At 34.6% G+C, this 19455-nt stretch overlaps 2 protein-coding genes, 2 long non-coding RNA genes and 1 pseudogene across 6 annotated transcripts; 3 read left to right on the forward strand and 2 right to left on the reverse strand.

The window, feature by feature from the left end:
- Nucleotides 1-358: 358 nt before the first annotated feature.
- On the forward strand, nucleotides 359-2274 carry LOC112767438 (uncharacterized). Its single transcript, XR_003184905.2, has 3 exons — nucleotides 359-496; nucleotides 1187-1465; nucleotides 1901-2274. It is a non-coding gene; the product is annotated as an uncharacterized lncRNA (long non-coding RNA).
- A 4541-nt stretch (nucleotides 2275-6815) lies between these two features.
- Nucleotides 6816-8365, reverse strand: LOC112767437 (probable CCR4-associated factor 1 homolog 11). Its single transcript, XM_025813299.2, has one exon. It carries the CDS (start codon nucleotides 7952-7954, stop codon nucleotides 6962-6964), a length of 993 nt encoding a protein of 330 aa, XP_025669084.1. The 5' UTR covers nucleotides 7955-8365; the 3' UTR covers nucleotides 6816-6961.
- Nucleotides 8366-11891: 3526 nt separating this feature from the next.
- LOC112765840 (thioredoxin-like 3-3) lies at nucleotides 11892-14977 on the forward strand. 2 transcript variants are annotated; one of them, XM_072223258.1, is made up of 4 exons: nucleotides 11892-13328; nucleotides 14133-14307; nucleotides 14400-14425; nucleotides 14642-14977. In XM_072223258.1, the coding sequence occupies exons 2-4, from the start codon at nucleotides 14167-14169 to the stop codon at nucleotides 14859-14861; spliced, it is 387 nt and encodes a 128-aa protein (XP_072079359.1). In that variant the 5' UTR covers nucleotides 11892-13328; nucleotides 14133-14166; the 3' UTR covers nucleotides 14862-14977. The 2 variants fall into 2 exon arrangements, with proteins under 2 accessions (XP_072079359.1, XP_072079360.1); XM_072223259.1 differs by having other exon boundaries at nucleotides 11906-13328; nucleotides 13770-14307.
- Nucleotides 14978-15313: 336 nt separating this feature from the next.
- Nucleotides 15314-16944, reverse strand: LOC112766650 (S-adenosylmethionine synthase 3-like; annotated as a pseudogene).
- A 338-nt stretch (nucleotides 16945-17282) lies between these two features.
- On the forward strand, nucleotides 17283-19444 carry LOC140181015 (uncharacterized). 2 transcript variants are annotated; one of them, XR_011875504.1, is made up of 2 exons: nucleotides 17283-17939; nucleotides 18840-19444. It is a non-coding gene; the product is annotated as an uncharacterized lncRNA (long non-coding RNA). The 2 variants fall into 2 exon arrangements; XR_011875505.1 differs by having other exon boundaries at nucleotides 17356-17939; nucleotides 18876-19444.
- The last annotated feature ends 11 nt before the right edge of the window (nucleotides 19445-19455 follow it).

Genomic DNA, 19455 nt, shown 5'->3' on the forward strand with positions numbered 1-19455 from the left:
ATTAGAAGTGAGACTCGAATCTAAAATTTTTAAATGAATATGCAGAAATTATGTCATTTGAGCTATAATTTATTAATCACCCCCTTTCTTTGATTAAAAAAAAGGAAAAAAAAATCTATAGTTTTTTGTTGGCTTTTGGGTGAAATAAGCTTTTAATTGTTGTAAAATTCATGTGTTGGTGACAATAATTTAATAATAACTCTTGTAAATGTTTATTTTTACGTAATAAAATAAAATTTTATTTGTGCGTAAGATTAATTGACTCTTGAGTATTGGCTCTCTATACTGGCCAAGTGACAATCTATTTTCGAATTAAAAATGAAAGGAAATTTTATTTCAGTATTAAACCCTTAGTTTAGCTTGCACTTTAATTTGTGATTGTATTTGTTATCCTAATTGGTTTTTAATATGGCTAATTCCATGGCCTATATTTCTTTTCTTCTTTCTTCTATTTTTCTCTTATCTTCACACGTTTTGACTCATGAACTGTTTAAAGGTGAGATTTATGTTTCCATATCTTTTATTATGTATGGTTTCCATCTTATATATTTTTATCTTCTTTATTATTGTCACCTCCCCTCCCCGCAAATTATAGTTCATACAGGAGCAACATTTAAAATACTAATTATAAGTAAAATTTAATTATTTGTAAGCCATGACAATTTTAATTAGCAAATATTATATGCTATAAGCTAATTATTTCATCAACCATGTTAGGTATATATATATATATATATATATTAAAATTGGTTACTAAAATCAGTTACTAATATAAAATATGTATTAAAATATAAAAATACACATTAAAAATAAATTAAATTATACATATATTTATATAAAAATAATAAAATACATAATGACTAATTTTAGTAACTAATTTTAACATATAAATAATATTTTTGTTATCTCATATCCTGTAAATTATATAACTCATTATCTTAAAATTGATCTTTTATTAATTATTACCCACTATTATTAATTATCTAATAGGAAAAATTTGTCATCTTAGGCCTTTTTCTCTAAGAATGAACTTTATTTTTTAATCTTATTATAAATTAAAAGTTTTATATAGATAATTATGTATTGGATAATCATGTAACAAAATGCATTTACATTGGGTTGTATATTTTTATTTGAACACAATATATGCATCTTGATTTTATGCAAATTTTGTGTGTATTCTTAGAGGAGATGATTTCAGAAAACCCTATGATGAATGTTGATTGGTATGATCCTTCTGCCCGGAGATATAAGGTGCTACGACCACGTTCGGGTCGACTTCCTCCTTCTCCTCCTTGGTCGCAGCGTTTTAGTCCTTGGCCTGATCGTTCTTTTGGCTCGCCGCCACTTCATGCACGGCCAAAGAAGAATAAACACAACGCCGTTTCTTCTCCACCACCAATAAAAATGGATTACTATACTCACTCACTTGGATTTCATTACAATAATGATGGTTTTATATAAGGTGAGATGATACAGTTGATTAAAAATTTTTATTTAATGTAACAACTTAACTAAAATTTTTTAATTTAAACTAGACATAGAGATCTAATTAATAATTTAATAAAATTATACCTATAGAATAATTAACTTAATTTAAAATAGTTTTGAAATTATTCACAGCCTGCATCAATTAAACACAATAAAAAATATTCTGTCCCTTTATTTTTTTTATTTAATAACAACTGTATATGTTCTGTTTAAATTATTTGATTCTCAAGAATGACTAAATTTGTTTTATGTTTAAATGACTAAAATTTATAAATGTTTTTTTACGTTTATCGAATTACTGTATCTATTTTAAAAATAATTGTTGCTTTCATTTTTTGCTGTTATAAAATTCTCATAATTAGGTATTTGAATTTGATTATTCTAATTACGATTATAAATAAAATTGTAGAGACAGAGAGTAATACTGAAGATGGAAGCGTTACGAGGCATTAAATATAAAGATAAAAATATATAAGTTACGGAGACAATATGCAATGCAATTTGCAAGTTTATATATGATGTGAATTTTGAAAAGTGTGGTTGGTCATGATAAGAATTCTGAGTTATAAGTCTTTGGATAACCTGATTCAATAGGTGAATCGATTCATCTATGCTATTTGAATCTCTCTTCGACTGACATTAACAGGTTGCCAGAATCATTGTGCAACTTGTATAATCTACAAACATTAATATTGTACGGATGTACTAAGTTGACCATGTTGCCCATTAACATGCACAATCTTGTGAATTTACGGCATAATAATCATTTGATAATACTCATAATTATTTGTGCTTGTTTAGTATATCCAATAGGTCAAATATGATAAGGCCTTTAATATTTGATGGTTTCCGTGGCTAAGAGAAGGGGGTTGAATCTTAGCCCCCTTTTTATGTTGCTAACACTTGCTGAACTTCAGAGGAGACTTTTCTGTTTTTGCTCGTCACTGGACACGAGCAACTTTGTTTTGTCTCGTCCCTAGCCACGAGACTTTTCTTTTTGTCTCGTCACTTGGCACGAGATAATATTAGTTTTTGCTCCTGTGCAGTAGAAATAGAAATGTAGAAGAGTTGAAGATTACACCCAGATATATCCTGGTTCAGCTGCTAAGTGCAGTGCAGCCTACATCCAGTCTCCATCACAAACATGATGGAATTTCACTATAATCAATCTGATTACAACTTGTAAAGTGCTAACCCAACTTACAAGGGGATTCCCACAGAATCATGAAACACAACATAGATGAACAAAGGAACTCTAAGACATCTATGGCTTTTTCTTTTAATTTTGCACTCTCTGCCTTTTTCCGCTCTATGGCTTTTTCATTACAAACCTCACTGTTTGCCTTTTACCATGAGATTCAAGACATGACAAAATTAAACAGAAAAATACAAAACAGAATACATTGAAGGAGAAGAGAAAACTGTTAGCTCAGGTAGCTTTGAGAACTCTGTGCCTTGCACTCTCAATTTTTCTCTTTGCTTCAAACAGTGGCTGTCCACCCTTAATATAGAAGAGGGGAGCCTCCACTTATTGAAGCCAAAACTGAACCAACTTCTTCCTCCTTCAACAAAACCGGTTCGGCCACAAAGGGAGAGAAGAGATAACCATGCATTAACCAACATGCAATTACCTCTAGTCCTTTCTTGATCATCACCCCTCATCAATCCGAGCTCTCCATCCTTGGCTTGCTCTCCAAGATGGAATTCTGGCCCTTGATGCTTCATGATGATGATGACTTCATCTGCTTCAATCTCTGCCTTCAACCATCACTTCGCCACTCTAGCTACTCCCTGTGGTGGTTGAACAGAATCAAAGACAAGCCATGCTTCAAGAATCTCCTCCTAGCTGGCCGAATCTTCTTCCTCCATTTTGAGCATGCAAAGCTCAAAATAACCTCACCAAATCTGACCATATTTGGTAAGTATCTTAGCCACAGCTCATTTTTATTTTAGTATGTTTTCTTGTCATCATCAGCTTGATGGTCTTGATGCATGCAACTCCTTCTTTTCGGTGATAGTAGCTTGGTGTAGCTTCCATGGTTCTCTGGTTAAGGACCGAAGAAAGAAGAAGAGAATGATGAGAGAGAATAAAAGAAATCTAAAAGAAAAGCAAAGCAAAGTGGTTAATCAAATTGAATAAGAATAGCTTGCTTTTACTTCCCTAGTATAGAGTGGCGTGTAAGTCATAATAATCATCAATCAATTTCAGCTGAACTTTCTCTCTCATGTTCCCCATGCATTAATTAACAATGTAATAGATTTTGAAATCCATCACATGGTTGAAACTTGGTTCCGTTGGAAGCACTTGGCTTTCATTTTTCTTTGTTTTCGGACCAAGCTTGAAAACATTCATCACTTTGTAAGATTTGGGCTTGTAGTATTGAAATTAAAGCTGACCCAATTGATTAACATTTGCTTTCCTGATGAAATTTGGAATATGCACAAAGCAAATGAAAAGCATGTAACACACTTGGGCTTGGAGCAATCAAAAAATCATTTGGGCCCAAGTAACATCAACTTAGCCATATTCATCATATATTATCAAAACCAATGGCTGAGAGTAATTTGGGCTAGCACAATAAATTTGTTTTCGGCCCATTATTAAAACCTGCAGCAAAATTATAACATCAATATATTGAATAAAAATTCAGATCAATTAATTTTGCAATTAATTAATTTTAATAATGTTTAGTCATCACAAATATTAATTTAGAGTTTTCCAAACTCATCAATATTTAAATATTATGCTACATGTAACTGTATAACATGATATATTTTAGAACGTAGTATTGTTATTTTTTAGTTATCAATAATCATCACATGTAATTTTCAACATAGAGAAAACAAAAATCTCACTTAAAACCCAAAATCATTCATTGCTATAGATTGATGCCAATTGCCAACATTCATTTGGTTTCCAATTCTGAGAACAGCTTCAAGTAACTTCAAATAAAATCTAGCATAGGCATCAAAACCAAACATTTTCACAAGAACAAGTAAGTTCTGAAACAAAAAGTCATCAACTATTATATCTAATTCAAACAAGTGATTTCTTTTTGTCAAAGCAAATGCTGGCAAAATAAATCCGCATACTTCATCAAATTAAGCTGTGTGTCATGAAATGGACAAAACCCAAGTCAGCCTCCAGCTAAGATCTTTCAAATCCAAGATAAGTATTGAAACATACATAAACAAGATAATTAACTATTGAAAGAGATAGATGATCTTGTAAAATCATACTAACATTGCTCTTAAAATTGAAGGGTTTTCCTTCTCAAGAATCAAAACATACATTTTTTTGTGAGATCAAAATACCTATTGTTGGAGTGTTAAGCATAGAGAAAAGTCTGAAGCTTAGGAGTTGGTAATGGCCATCATAAAGTGTCTTAAGGTTTAGCATATGAATAAAGAGATGATTCATCACATTCAATTGCAACAGCTGTTAGAAGGTGTGAGGTTATATAATCAAGGCACCCTGTTCTTCTGTGAGGTTATTAGAGATAAGATAAACTTGTCTTCCCTCCTCTCTATTTTCCCTCCACTTCTTTCAAACCAAACAAAGCCATAGTCTGTTCAACTAATAAATGCTTCACCACTCGCTTAAACAATTAACAAAACTATAAATAGACAACATCTAAAGGTCTTGTTATCATTTTCACTCTACCATCCTTTTTCAATCTGATGGACAAGGCTCTTGTAACCAAATGATACTCATAACTGGATTTAATAAGATATGATCACTTGGAGGGATTTATATCTGCTCAGACACTTATTAAGGTACATATCCGTCCACTCTTCAACTAGAATGTGTACCACTTCTTTCTGCCAAAATCAGTAAAAGTGGGCAAAAACGGTTTTAAATCATTTTGGATGCACATCGGTCATTTTATAGATATAGAAAATGGAAAAGTTTGTTTGTCCCAGGTAAAATATTTATATAACATCCACAGTGACTCAAGTCTCAATTATCTTGAAAAGGTAAAAGTGAAAACATAGGTCAAGGACTTCCGTTTCAGACATGTTGAAAGATTGGAAAACTATGCTTTATAGATAATTCTTTCTTTTGCTTTGCTTTTGGAAAGGGATCTCAAAGAAGAGGGAAAAGAGAAGGCAGCAAAATATAGATATGCTGACGAGCCTCCTGACATGACACAGCATCAAGGACATTACCAGAAGCATTCATCAGAAGTTCCTCACACAGCATAATCAGCAATGAAGCCTCAAATATCATCTTCATCAAAATCTGCATTACATAAAAAATGAATAACTCTAACTACTTATAAAAGACCACCATTAATGTAGAGCAAAACACAACTCCCTAGATAAACAAAAGTATAGAGCCAGAACTCAACAGATTCAACATCAACTCATTGGCTTTCTAATCTTTGGAGTTGGTGCTCTAAAAACATGTTTCCTTTGGTCAATCCATCAATCTAGTTGCCTACATGGATTCATAATATTGCCATTACATGTAATGATTGTAAAGGCCAAAAGAGATAGAAAGTAAACAATAGAATTAGAAGAGCTGGGGTAGGAATGAATTTGTGTGAAATCACCCCTTCCCCAGTTATAGAATTATACTGGAAATGCAGGAAATTATAGAGCAGAAAAACCAAAGTTGTCATCTCTCGAAGTAATATGTTTCTTGAAATTTTGGACAAAATTGGGAATGGTGGGTGACACTCTTGTAGACCCAAATATTAAGCTGCAACCAGATCAAAGATATTTGGACAAAAGAAGATATCAAAAGATTTGTTTTATGCATTACATGTATTAGCAGAACATCTTTAAGACAGACAACAAAAGCATAGAAAAGAACAGGTTGTTAGTGGAGTGGAGTTTTCAGATTCTATAAATGTCTGACAGGGGAAAACCTCTAAAAAATAATGAGTTTTACACCAAATAGAGGACAAATATCCAATTCTGCCCAAACTTTCTTGTCCACGTGTTTGCTATCTAATATAGTTACCCCCCAACCAAATACACCAATTAGTGGCACAGATAGCACACTACTGCAAAGATTTGGCTTCCTTCCTCCTCCCAAAACCTACTTACCTAGTCAACAAGAACTGCTCCAGAGATCTAGAACACCCAACACATAAATATATAGAATTAGCCATAAAACAAATATTCAACTGATTCTAAACTATCACTTATATTTAGTATTTCCATTTCACAATGCATGGCACACAATCCCAAATCAAATGAAGAAGGATCTCTTGTAAAAAGCATTAGCATAGTCTCTATATTAAAATAAAGCAAATCATGAATGTTCCACATGGTACTGCTAAAAACCAGCGTGTATATTCAAATATATGTTACTGTTATCTGAAAAATCTTTATAATTGAAGTGTTATAAAACAATTGTCATATCTAAAAAATAATCAATTGATACTACTTTGTAATTCACAGATAAAATGTTGTTACATGAAAAATCTAATGTATGATAATTTCTTTCAACTTAAGAGTATTAAGATTTTGCAATTTCCAACCCAAAAAATACATTAACATATTTCCTAAACCCATCCTCATTAGCCAAAAAATAAGTTTTTCTAATCTTGTGAAAGGTGTGGCAGGTGAGCAAGCTATCAGACCCGGCCTGATGGCACTTCCCAGCAACTCGGTCTACGTGAAGTGTTTCAGCCACCTTCTCTAAACCGCCATAGAGGCCATTGCAGAACCTCATCACATGCTTCACATCATAAGCATTTCCCCCAAACAGCTCTTTTACAAGCACCAAGAACTCCTCCAAGCTTTTCGGAAGAACACCCCAAGTCAGAATCTTCATCAAATATCCAATATCATAAGCACCATGGAAAGTGACCCATGTCAGTGCTTTGTTGAACAGCAGCCCAGATGCTGCTGCCAACTTCGCAAAATGCACCGAAGAAACTCCAGCCACTTCATTGCGTGCAAAGTCGATGCCCTGGCTGCGTAGGAGTGCCACAGAGTCCTTTGCGTGGATGTCACGCATGAGGTTGAAGTCTCGGAAATTGAACTGCCAGATGTAGTGAGTTCTGTTGTTGGTTCCCAGGTCAGGGAGGTTGCCGTGTTCATCGGAGAGAGTGAGTCCAAGCTGGATGATTTTAAGGGCGTCAACATTGGCCTTCATGACTTGGTAAGTTTCCTCTGGAACAAGACTCCGGTAGTTCTTGTTGAGGGGCAGGATGACTACTCCGGGGAATTCAGTGTCAATGGAGACAAATCGATATTTGTCAATCAGGCTGCCTATGATTTGGAACTCGGAATCAGCGTTGGCAGCCCATACTTGCCTTATCACAACCGAACTATTGGGACTAGGCTCTAGAAGCGGCAGTCGCTCCACAAACCTTGGCTGAGCAGCACAATAAGAAGGCGGAAAACCAACAACCATGGGCAGTGGCATCAGAAAAACTCTCGGTGGTTGTTGAAGTCGTTCTCGTTCATCATCCACCCTTGTCATTGCTGTATATATGGTCGTCATGCTCTTCCTGGAAAGCAACTCTGTTAAATAATTATTAGAAACCGAAGAAAAAGATAGAACAAAGGAATGTAAATTGTGTACTGTGTATGGGTGACTGGAAAGTACTTTTTCTTTGGGCGGGTTCGTCTAAGGAATGCTTTGAGGCTTGGGTAGATAGGGTTATTAGTAGGAAAAGGAGTTTCTTGGGGTGATGTGGTTTGTATGGAAGGGTAGGAATGAGATGATTTTCAACAATGTTGTGTTTGATGAAAAAAGAATGAAACTTTGATATAGCTGTTTTCTGTTTGTGCTTCAAACTGGAACCGGGAGAGGAAGCAAAGAACTTTTCATGCAGGTGTGGACGATATTGTTTAGGTGCTGCCTTCTACTCGTTGTTGAAAACTAAAATTTGATAATCAATTCAAAGACAACCAAATGTGAAGATAGATTGAAGGGTGTGTTTTGGTCTTTAGTCTTTACTAGTGTTTACCTTTGTCAAAGATACGTATGATTTATAGGGGGAATATATATACTTTTACTTTGAAAAAAAAATATATAAAATAAATCTGCAACACGTCACTTAATAATTAAACCCTAACCTCTTGTACGCCCAATCTTAATTATAAACACATATACTTAATTGAGAAATCAAACATTCGCAACGAAGATATAGGATTTAATATGAATTTAACGAATGAATAATATTGAACATACATCTTATATTATTTAATGTGAATAATGACAACAATAAATATTCATATTTATTAATTATAAATTGAATCTTTTAGATTTTATAATTACTATACTTGATTTGTTCTTATTTAATTTAACACAAATATAATTATTTGATTTATTCTATTATTAAAAATAATTGTGTGAAAATATTTGAGTGATTATTATTCTATTTTTTAAATTTAATTTTATTGCAAGAGATTCATGCATGGCTTCTCCTAATTTTTAAAGTGTATAACTTTGCGCTACTATCTAAATTGTGAAATAAAGAAAAAGATTAATTTTTTAATATGTACTAATTAATAAATATAATTTAAAATAAGGGTCTATTTTATTTCACTAAATGAGATCCAAAAACTCAAAAGACAAAAATATTTTACTAGTTGTGTGATGCTCTATGAAGTATAGATACTTTGCTGAGTTGTCATATCTGCGTGTCCGACATGCGTGTTTGCTGTGTCCAAACCGTGTCTCAATAAAAAATAAAAAATTTAGATATAGTATATATTATTATTTATTAAAACAAAAAATATTTTAAATAATTGATATAATTAAAATAAGACATTAAAAACAATTTAAAAAATTAATTTATATTTTAATATCAATAAAATATTAAAATATCATTACCGTTTATCTAAAAAATACTTTATATTTTATATATATGCATGTCCTCGTGTCATGTAAGATTTTAAAATTTGTGTGTCGGCGTCCTGTGTCCGTGTGCTTGTAGTCGTTAAACTTTACAGTGGATGTACACAATTGAAAATGGAAATGAAGACAGAAAACTATTGTTTAACAGAGTTGGGAGATTTGAATTGATTCACTTCATGCCTTAGCTGGACTCCACATTTTTTTATCTTTCTCCATCCTTTCAACTTTAACGTTGTTGCTATTGATTGTTGAGAGATCCTTATGCAGCATAAAAAGTAAAGATCTATGAAGAGATACTAGTTTAGGATATGGATTGATAGTTTGTTGCAAATAGAAATCATTTGTCTGATGTGCATGTTCAATTTGAATGTTTCTCATTGCCACTGACTGTGGACTTCCATCAGATTTCAGATGGAATGACTATACAAATTCAAACAGTTAATTTATTACTTGAAACTCATGAGGTGCCGGTCCCCAAGGGGGAGCAGCATGGTAAGTTCTTCTTACCAGTATTCTGAATTGGTTATCTACTTTAGTTTATTTATGCTCTAAAAGGAGAATGTAAGGGTGTATCCACCGTTGAATCATTTTGTGAGTTATGAAAATTAACCACTGCATAAGGCAACTCCCTTCTCTGTAATTGTGTATCAAGTTTGAATGTGATATTTTTTTGTTATTGCTTTCTGGTTTCTATACATTATTTACACATCTTTATTCTGAAATTAGTATTCAAAAATCATGTTCTATCTTAAAAAGAGCGAGGGCTTTTCAATTTCAACTGTAAGATAAAGATCAACATGCATTTCTAGACTAACATTGTTGGCTAATCAATAAAGATCATCATCATCCGACAAATTGTACTAATCAAAAGCTAGAAATGATACAAACTAGCAAAAGTGATTAAAAAGAAATGCTAACCAACATGACATGAAACAGAGTAATAGATTAGCATATCTGGAAGAGATACCAATAATTTTAAGAGAAGATAATTATATACAGAAAAGTAGCCACTTTGAGGCACTTGCATAATTTTGTTTTATTAGCAGTTAACATGATACTACTTTCCATAATATAAAAAAAGTTAGCTTTAAAAACATCATGATAGAGCAGTGGGTATCCCACAGGTAGTATCATCAAACTCTATTGCGCGAGCTTGAGAAAAAAGAAGAAAAGATGAGAATATGTGAATCAAGAATGGAAGAAGGAAGAAGGAAGAAGAGAATGATGATGCTGCTGTTTCAGCAGCCTTGATTTGGAAGCTTCTTATACAAGTAACCACCTTCAATGACGAAACCAATCAAAGTGACGCGCAAGGGTTCACATTCTATTCTTGTGTTACAAGTAATGAACAGAGGAATGAAAAGCTTAAACTAATAATCTTGATCTTGGTTATCAGCTTTATGTAGTTGGTCTTAGCTGAATGGTCTAACAAAAACTACCAAATCTGGTTTTATTCTAACTAACTTGATGGCTGGAATATAGCTAAATCTAATTGGATTACACGTGAATATATACACATCCTCTAGTATCTTTCTATTGTGTATTTGAATACTTTGTGAAATGAACTAAAACTACACAATTTTCTTCTGCATTACTTGCTTGCTATTCTTTTTCACAAAACAATGGTGAGCCAAGTAAAGTATCAAAGTTAATAATACACAAACTCATTTTGTTTGTATTAAAATTTAGATTTTACTCATTAAATCTCAACCCACACTCTTGTAATGTCAAAAGGAAAAGCTAGAAGTAGTAAATTTGTATTTACTATTTACTAATGTGTCAATCACTAGTCATACTGTAGTATACTTTAAGGCTAAGCCTTGAACAAATATGTTTCTTATTTCATAATCTCAGTGATACTTGCCTTTGAGCATCCAAGAAAAAAATATGTTTTGCATCTAAGATCAGCTTCTTTTCCCAATCTCAGCTATATATCTATCTCATGTTTTCTATAAGCTTGTGTGTCATATTCACCATGCCATATAATCACTTGTGATACTTCCAAAACTTGTGTTGTATATGGTACTTCACTACTGAGTCAAAGGCGAGTAGGCGACACTCTCATATCGTTTCATTTTCCAAATACACAAAGGCTGAAAGGTGAGTGTGTCTTATTGTATCATCTATTCATCTTCCAAAATTTTCTTTTTGACCTTTCTGCTAACATTAACTGATATAGAATTAGTTATAAAGATAAAGACATAAATATTCACCAAGACATACGTTAAGTTATTTTCCATATGTGAATATAAAAATAAACAAAGACCGATTGAAGAGGAAAGAAAGAATACATATATTAGCTCTTTTTTCTTATACTTCATCACAAAATTCTATTTAAACAATTACTTATATATATATATAACAAAATTAGATTTTATTATACTATAAAATTTATTATGACATATTATTTTTTTTGTTTTAAGAGTGAAAAATACTTCTTAAGTCAATATATAAAAATACTAAAAAAAACAATCAATTTTTATAAGGTTTTATTATTATTATTATTATTAAAAAATAATACTAATGATTTATTATTTTTCGTGGATAATTAATCAATTATAAGATCGGTTCACTCCTCCAGGTGACGCCGTTTATCACAAAAAAAAAAAAAAAAAAGGAGAAAACCCAGCGCATAACACCTCCTACCCCACCCCTTTCTCTCTCTCACCCAGCGCATAACACCTCCCTCCACAATACCCTCACCCCGCAAAAAACCCTAATCTTCGAATTCGAATTCGAAGAACAGCCACCGCCCATAATCCTCTCTTCTCCTTGAAGGATAGCCACTTCCCACCATTCCACTTCAGAGCTAAAACTCACCGCCAAACCCTTCTCTCCCTTCTCTCTCTCTGTCGCCATCTCTGTCCGAGCTCTCTCTGTCGCTGCTCCTCGCCGTGGGTTCGTTGCCGCTTCTCTGCTCCTCGCCGTGGGTTCGTTGCCGCTTCTCCCCTCCTCCCCGTGCGTCGTTTCTGCTTCTCCCCTCCTCTTCGTTTCTGCTTCTCCCCCCTCGCCGGCGTCGTTTCTGCTTCTCTGCCCCACATCGTGTCTCGCCGGCGTTGCTTCTCTTCCCGTGGAGTTTCTAGTCTCTGCTACAACCCTCTCAGGTCTCAAGTCTCTTCTTCTCTGCTGCAAGCCTTCAACCCTCTCAGGTCTCAAGTCTCAGTCTCTAATTCTCCCTGACTCTATAACTCTGAAATTTGAAATTTATTCTGAACATGCATATGATGTATTATTGATGATTCTGCTGAATTTTGATATATTAATGTTTTGAAATTGAGTTGCTAATTGTACCTTCTTATTTCATGTTTTGTTACTATATGTTCGAAGTGACTGAAAATATTTTCTTAATCTTCTTGTTATAACATGATTAGGTTGTTCTAATGATTGAATGCTCCTATGATTAGTTCTATTTTGCACCTTTATCGATTGTAGTTTCATAAAATCCAAAAGCAAGTCATATTTTTGCATCGATGACTAGGCCTATTTTTTAGAAACAAATATTTGTGAGAGGAAAGTTTTTCTAATTAAATAAATATGTCTTTCTTTTCTAAAAGTCATCTGCATAAAGTCAATACGAAAATAATATTAAAGGTTCCAAAATCCAAACCATTAACATAGTAGAGTTTATGCTGCAGCATTTTCTTTTCCTTTCTTGTTGGGTTAAGCAAGCTTTTCTATTGATTTTTATTGTTATTGTTATTGTCAATAAATTACATCTATTTTGGATTACCTGTTTATGATGGAGATATTGGAACACTTGATGATGATTCTGATTTGTGATGAGTTGTGTCCTTGCTAAAAACAATCAAAACGCACCGTGACAAGCACATAATGTTCTACTAAGTACTATCAAAAGAAACATTAACAAACAAGTTGGCTCCTCTGCAAGCTCCCCTCTGCTCCTCTTGGAAGCTCTGCCCTCTCTCGCCGGTGGTCTGCTCTGCAACGGCGCAACCTGCACCGACTCCAAGTTGGAAAACCGTCACTGACTCTGTTTCTGCTTCTGCTGTAGGTCAGTTTTTTATTTTTTTAGTTATTCTTTTTAATTTTTATACTGGATTTTTGCTGTTTTAATGTATTGATGCTAATTGTATTTGTATGTACAACTGATTGATTTAATTCGTAATAGGTTTAGATGAATTGTATTTGTAATTTTATAGGTAATATTGCTGCTCATAGGTTCTGTGAATCAAGAGATTGGAATGGGAAGAATTTGTCAGAGATAGTGTTATTAGATAATAGGCGCTGTGATTGATTGATTTTTTTTTTTTTTAAACAGTGTTTTAAGATGCTTCTCACAAACTCCTTGGACATAATTTATGGATTGTTATGTTTGCACTTTTATTGTGTCAAATTAAGATCCTATTAAGCAAATCAACTTGGATTAGTCTATCGGTTAACTCACTAATTCGCTTAAGCAAGTATCGATTCGAATATCGTCTTGTACATGCAGGAACTCATTGGCGCGGCAAACCCTTAAACGGAGCACAAATCCGCGGCGAATTAGTTATTCGCCTATTGTAGTACTAACTAATTTGATGTCTATTTTTCTATTAGTTATTTTATTAGTTATTTTTAGAAATTGAGACTTGATTGTTGTTAAAGTGTTAATGAAGACGTGTATTTTAAATTTTAATTTTGATGATTTTATATTTTTATTTGAGACCGGTTCAACTTGTGATCCACTAGTTGAACTAATAACCTAGTGATCTAGTAGTCTAACCGGTTTGATTATTGGTTCGGTTCTGACAACTAGGTTTGATATCACTCATACTTTCTTGGAATTCTGTTACTGAATTGACTTATACATCCCTAGGATTGTATTGGGATTGATTACCGGTAGGCATAGAATGGAGAAGGGCTTAAGTAGCATCACCACCAGCAGCAGCAAGGAAGGGTTACCTCTCACCCCTCATTCCAACTTCAAAACTGCTTCCACCGACGATGACCTCGCTCACATCCTCTTCAACATCAAATCCTCCAAAACTTCCGTAACCACCCCTTTCCATTTCCCAACAATCTCTTTCCTTCATCTTTCTGCAATTTCTAATATGACATATGTTTGATTATTTTTTTTTTGCAGGCTGTTATCAATTATGGCGCCTCTTGGTATGTTTATCTCTTCTCTGAATATGTTTGATTTATATTACTATACAAGTTATTAAGAATCGATATAATAATGGAAACTGATGTTAAGTGAACACAAAAGCAGGTAGCATCTTTTACCATTTAGGCTTACTTGATTGTTGTAACTTGTAAGGTGGTTGTGTGAAATTGAAATATAGAACAGGAGATTATGAATGATCTAGTTTCCTGGTTTTTCAGGTGCCGCGTGTGCAGTGAAATCCTCCCTGCATTCCATAGATTGAGCAATAATTTTCCAAAGCTCTCCTTCGTCTATGCAGATATTGATGAATGCCCAGAAACAACTCAACACATTCGATACACCCCTACTTTTCAATTTTTTCGAGATGGTGAAAAGGTAGATGAAATGTATGGTGCTGGAGAAGAGAGGCTGCGTGATCGCGTCTGGTTGCACTCTTGAGTACACTATACAATGTCATTTTTATTGTTAGAGTTAGGTGACATGCTTGCAATTTTCCAGTAGATGTAACATTGTGAATCATGAACAATTCAGTGAATATTCAGGCAAACCCAGTATCCAATGTTTCCATTTGAAACTACAACCATATAAACCGTCCTTTTTTGAGGTAAACAACTTCATAAATTGATAAAAAAAAAAAATATCACGTAGACAGCATTTTAAGTTTACACCAACTACACGAGATTGGCTGCAAAACAATCAACAGCAGAAATGGGAAAAGAATCGGTAACGGTTTAAGAAATTTGAAGTGGTAAAACCGAAAAAAAAAAAGAGGCAGCTAATGCTGCAAACTCCTATTTTACTAACGTATCCGCCTAAGAAGCATATCTAACCCTCGTTCCTCATCAAACTGTGAAACGTAATCTTCAATAAGAGGTACGCATTGAAGCTCCTTTTATTTTCTTGTTTACCCAAAGTCTGAAAGATGGCTGCGATGATATCCAATGTAATCTGGCTATCTCATCAAGCCTTGGGCTTGAGCATCTTCACCGTCTCCCAAGTGAAATCAGGATCGTCACGTCTGAAATGTCCGTAAGCAGCAGTCTTCTGGTACCTGAAGTTGCCTCCTCTCATGAGGTCAAGATTGATGGCAATCATTCCTAGCTTGAAGTCAAAATTTTCCTTAATCAGAGCCAATATGTCCTTGTCTGGAATCTTTCCTGTTTTGTAGGTGTCTACAAAAACAGAGAGTGGCTCTGGTACTCCAATTGCATAAGAAACCTGCACAAGACAGCGTCGAGCAAGCCTGAAGCTACCACACTTTTCGCTGCTTGCCTAACAATGTATGCACCACTCCTATCGACCTTGGTTGGGTCCTTGCCGGAGAAGGCACCTCCACCATGAGCACCCCAACCACCATAGGTGTCAATGATGATCTTACGGCCAGTTAGCCCTGCATCTCCATGGGGTCCACCAATCACAAAACGACCAGAAGGGTTGAGGTGGAAGATAGTCTTGTCATCAAGGTATTTAGCTGGGATGACAGGTTTTATTACATGCTCCTTCAAATCGCTGGCTATCTTGTCATTGGTGACAAGGACAATGTGCACACGAATCGGGATCATGGCTCCATTATCATTCTTGTACTCAACAGTAACCTGAGTTTTTCCATCAGGTCTCACCCATGGGCATGTTTTGTTCTTTCTAACTTCAGTGAGCTTGGCACCAAGTTTAGTAGCAAGGACATGAGTAAGTGGCATTAGCTCAGGTGTTTCATCTGTGGCATAGCCAAACATGTGTCCTTGGTCACCAGCACCAATTTCCTCAGGCTTTTTAGTCATGTGACCATGAACTCCTTGGGCAATATCAGGGCTCTGTTGCTCAATGTTGACCAGAACTTTGCAGTTGTCAGCATCAAGACCGACATCAGCTGAAACGAACCCAATGCCTCTGCAAGTGTCTCGAACTATTTTCTCATAGTTCACATTTGCCTTGGTTGTGATCTCACCAAAGACCATAACCATGTTGGTTTTTGTACAGGTCTCACAGGCAACCTTGCTCTCCGGGTCTTGCTCTAAACAAGCATCAAGGATGGCATCCGAAACCTGGTCACAGATCTTGTCAGGGTGACCTTCATTTACAGATTCGGAGGTGAAGAGAAAGGTCTCCATATCTGACATTAAATAAGGAAAAAGGGTGTCAGGTGAGAAAAGATATGTTGAAATGTGTTTAATGAATAATATATAAAACAATAATCAAAGAGTAAACAATGTACATTCTAATGCATGAAATTAACAAATATCAAATTTCTGTAGCACCTTCAAATATGTTTTAATCGATTGATTAGTGCATAAGTTGTCAGCCATTATAGCTCCATGTAAAGCCATAATGATCGTAGATAACCTTTTGGCCAAATGTCTTTGCATATAATGAAGTTATGCAGTATAACAGTTCGTGAGTTAGTTAGGAGTTGCACTTGTACAGTTGATTTGTTGTTATATCTATCATACTTTATATACATCTCAGGTCAATGAAGATGAAATTAGATTTCATTATCACATTAAATCTGTGATGAAATCATTGAATCGTATGTAGATCTACGATGTGAAATGTTTACAACAGGAATCAAGCACTGCGTAATTTTAAGTAAAGTCGACACGTTGATTTATCGTTACTCTAATGATTCTAGGAAAGGTAGCGATAGTTTTGGCTTCTACTAGCTTGCAAATATTTATTTTCAAAAGCTACTTCGTTTCATGCCTAATAAAATAGATCAAAAACCGCACAACCGATCTCTCAATTCTCTGAGCTTTCACTAGAGAATTACAATTTCACTTTATTATTACTTCATGCAAGCATAATCACCAAGCAAATAAAAAAAATCACAAACACAAAAAAAAAGAAAGGACATATAGATCGAATGAGCTGCAGAAATCGAGAGCCACAAATATTTTATACCAGATCTTGATAACGATAATGCGGAGCAGATCCAAATGGATTTGGATAAAGGCAATAATAACAAACGAATAATTCCGCACAAGTCCAAACAAGAAGAACCAGAAGAACAACACATTCAATAATTTTAATGGGTTTTTTAAGCAAGATTAGAAAAATTCTCTTATTCCGACGCCATTTTGGTTTATGAATTTGAAAAAAAAAAAAAAAAACCTAATTTCCCAACGGCATCCCAAACCATCCGGTCATCCCCAACCTCAACTCACTATCTCCCAAGAATCACAGCTTCACTCACACACTCTCACCTCTCTATCTCACTCACACACTCTCCTCGCCGGCTCCTCCGCCTCGTCCCCACGCCGCCAGTGTTTGTTCGCCTCTGCCACCTCCGTCTCTGTCTTTCCGGCCGCTTGTTTGTGCCGTGCCTCACCTGTTCTGCCTCAGCCTTGTGCTCGTCTGCCTCTGCTGCCTCCGTCGTCATCGTGTTGGCTCCTCTGCAAGCTCCCCTCTGCTCCTCTTGGAAGCTCTGCCCTCTCTCGCCGGTGGTCTGCTCTGCAACGGCGCAACCTGCACCGACTCCAAGTTGGAAAACCGTCACTGACTCTGTTTCTGCTTCTGCTGTAGGTCAGTTTTTTATTTTTTTAGTTATTCTTTTTAATTTTTATACTGGATTTTTGCTGTTTTAATGTATTGATGCTAATTGTATTTGTTTCAGTTATGAACTTTGATATTTGAAGTTGTTTGTGAATTTTTAATATTAAATCATGGATAATTTATTTTGTGAAATTTTGAATTTTATTATGTTCGAAATTATTTAATTTATATGTTTAAAATATATGTAGGTTTTTAATAATTTTATTTAATATTTAATTAAATCGGTTGAATTCTAGTCGAACCAGTAAACCATTGAACCAGCGAACCTTGGTGGTTTGATTTAATTTTTGGGTGTTTCCAATTCTTTGGGTTTTATTTTGTATATGTTTTCTAGCTTGATGTTTGCACCCGGTTTTATTTGTTGTTGAGTTGGCTCTAGGCTGTTCCTCCATTACTAATAGATTCTAATTGATAACAACTCAAAACACTACCACACTCATGTTTAGTCTTTTAATTCATAATACACAATTTAAGTGATAGTAGCGGTTGCATCTATTAATCATTGCGAGTTTCTTATAAAAGGAAAATAATTTAGCTTTTATTATTTTAATTAAATTGTTTGGAGTGATAGTTTTTGCTTCTAGAGTTAAATGTTGTAGTTTGAAGACCGGTAATCCAATATGCATGTATTAAATTGTGGTTAGAAATAGGCTCTATAGCAACCCCACTCTCCCAAGCCAAATCCCAAATTCAGTCTGCCTTTCCTTTCCTCCCCTCTATACGCGCCATGCGCACACCCACGTCTTAGCATGGCATTCCCTTTCTCTCCATGTCTGCCAAGTTAACAATACTTGGGGACCCACTCAATTTTTTCACTCTGATTCTGCTTAATTCCGAAACTGTTGCTGAACCTTTTGTGCCTATATACAGCGCTTTGGGGTATTTATGTGTATTATAAAATGGCAGCCACGGCACCAGGGTGATATGCCGTTGCGGATTTTGAGCTCTCCGCGGTAGCAAAGCTGTTTTGTCTCGGTAATCACGGCGATCTGCAACTGTCCACGGTGGAAATGGCGGGTTTAAGTTGCAATTTTTTTAAAATTTGGAAATGACATTGTAGTTTTTAGCCCACGTCTTACGATCTAATTTGTAGTTGTAGACTGTATCTAAAGTAGCATTGCCAATAGTATGATGCCAACTCCGAAACCTGTAACTCTGATCAATTTTCGGATCCGGTGATGGTCGATAAAAGGCCAATAGACAGCTAACAAAAATTTTATTCTTCGATTGACATCCCAAAATAAAACTGGATTGAGAGTTCACTTTATTTTGAGGTCGGTGTCACTAAATTAAAATTATTTTCAGTTAAGAAGGTTTCTCATCATGTTAACTAATTAAAAAAAATAAACAATAAAAAATACCTCGAATAGACTCTCAATTGATTTAAACAAAAATCTTCAATTTCCTTTATGTATAGAGTGCCTTCTTTAAATGGGAAATTTAAAACCTTACTAATAATATTTAGTAAGTCGTGATATTGTTTTTT

Source organism: Arachis hypogaea, chromosome 17, assembly GCF_003086295.3.
Source record: "Arachis hypogaea cultivar Tifrunner chromosome 17, arahy.Tifrunner.gnm2.J5K5, whole genome shotgun sequence".
NCBI classification, from domain to species: domain Eukaryota; kingdom Viridiplantae; phylum Streptophyta; class Magnoliopsida; order Fabales; family Fabaceae; genus Arachis; species Arachis hypogaea.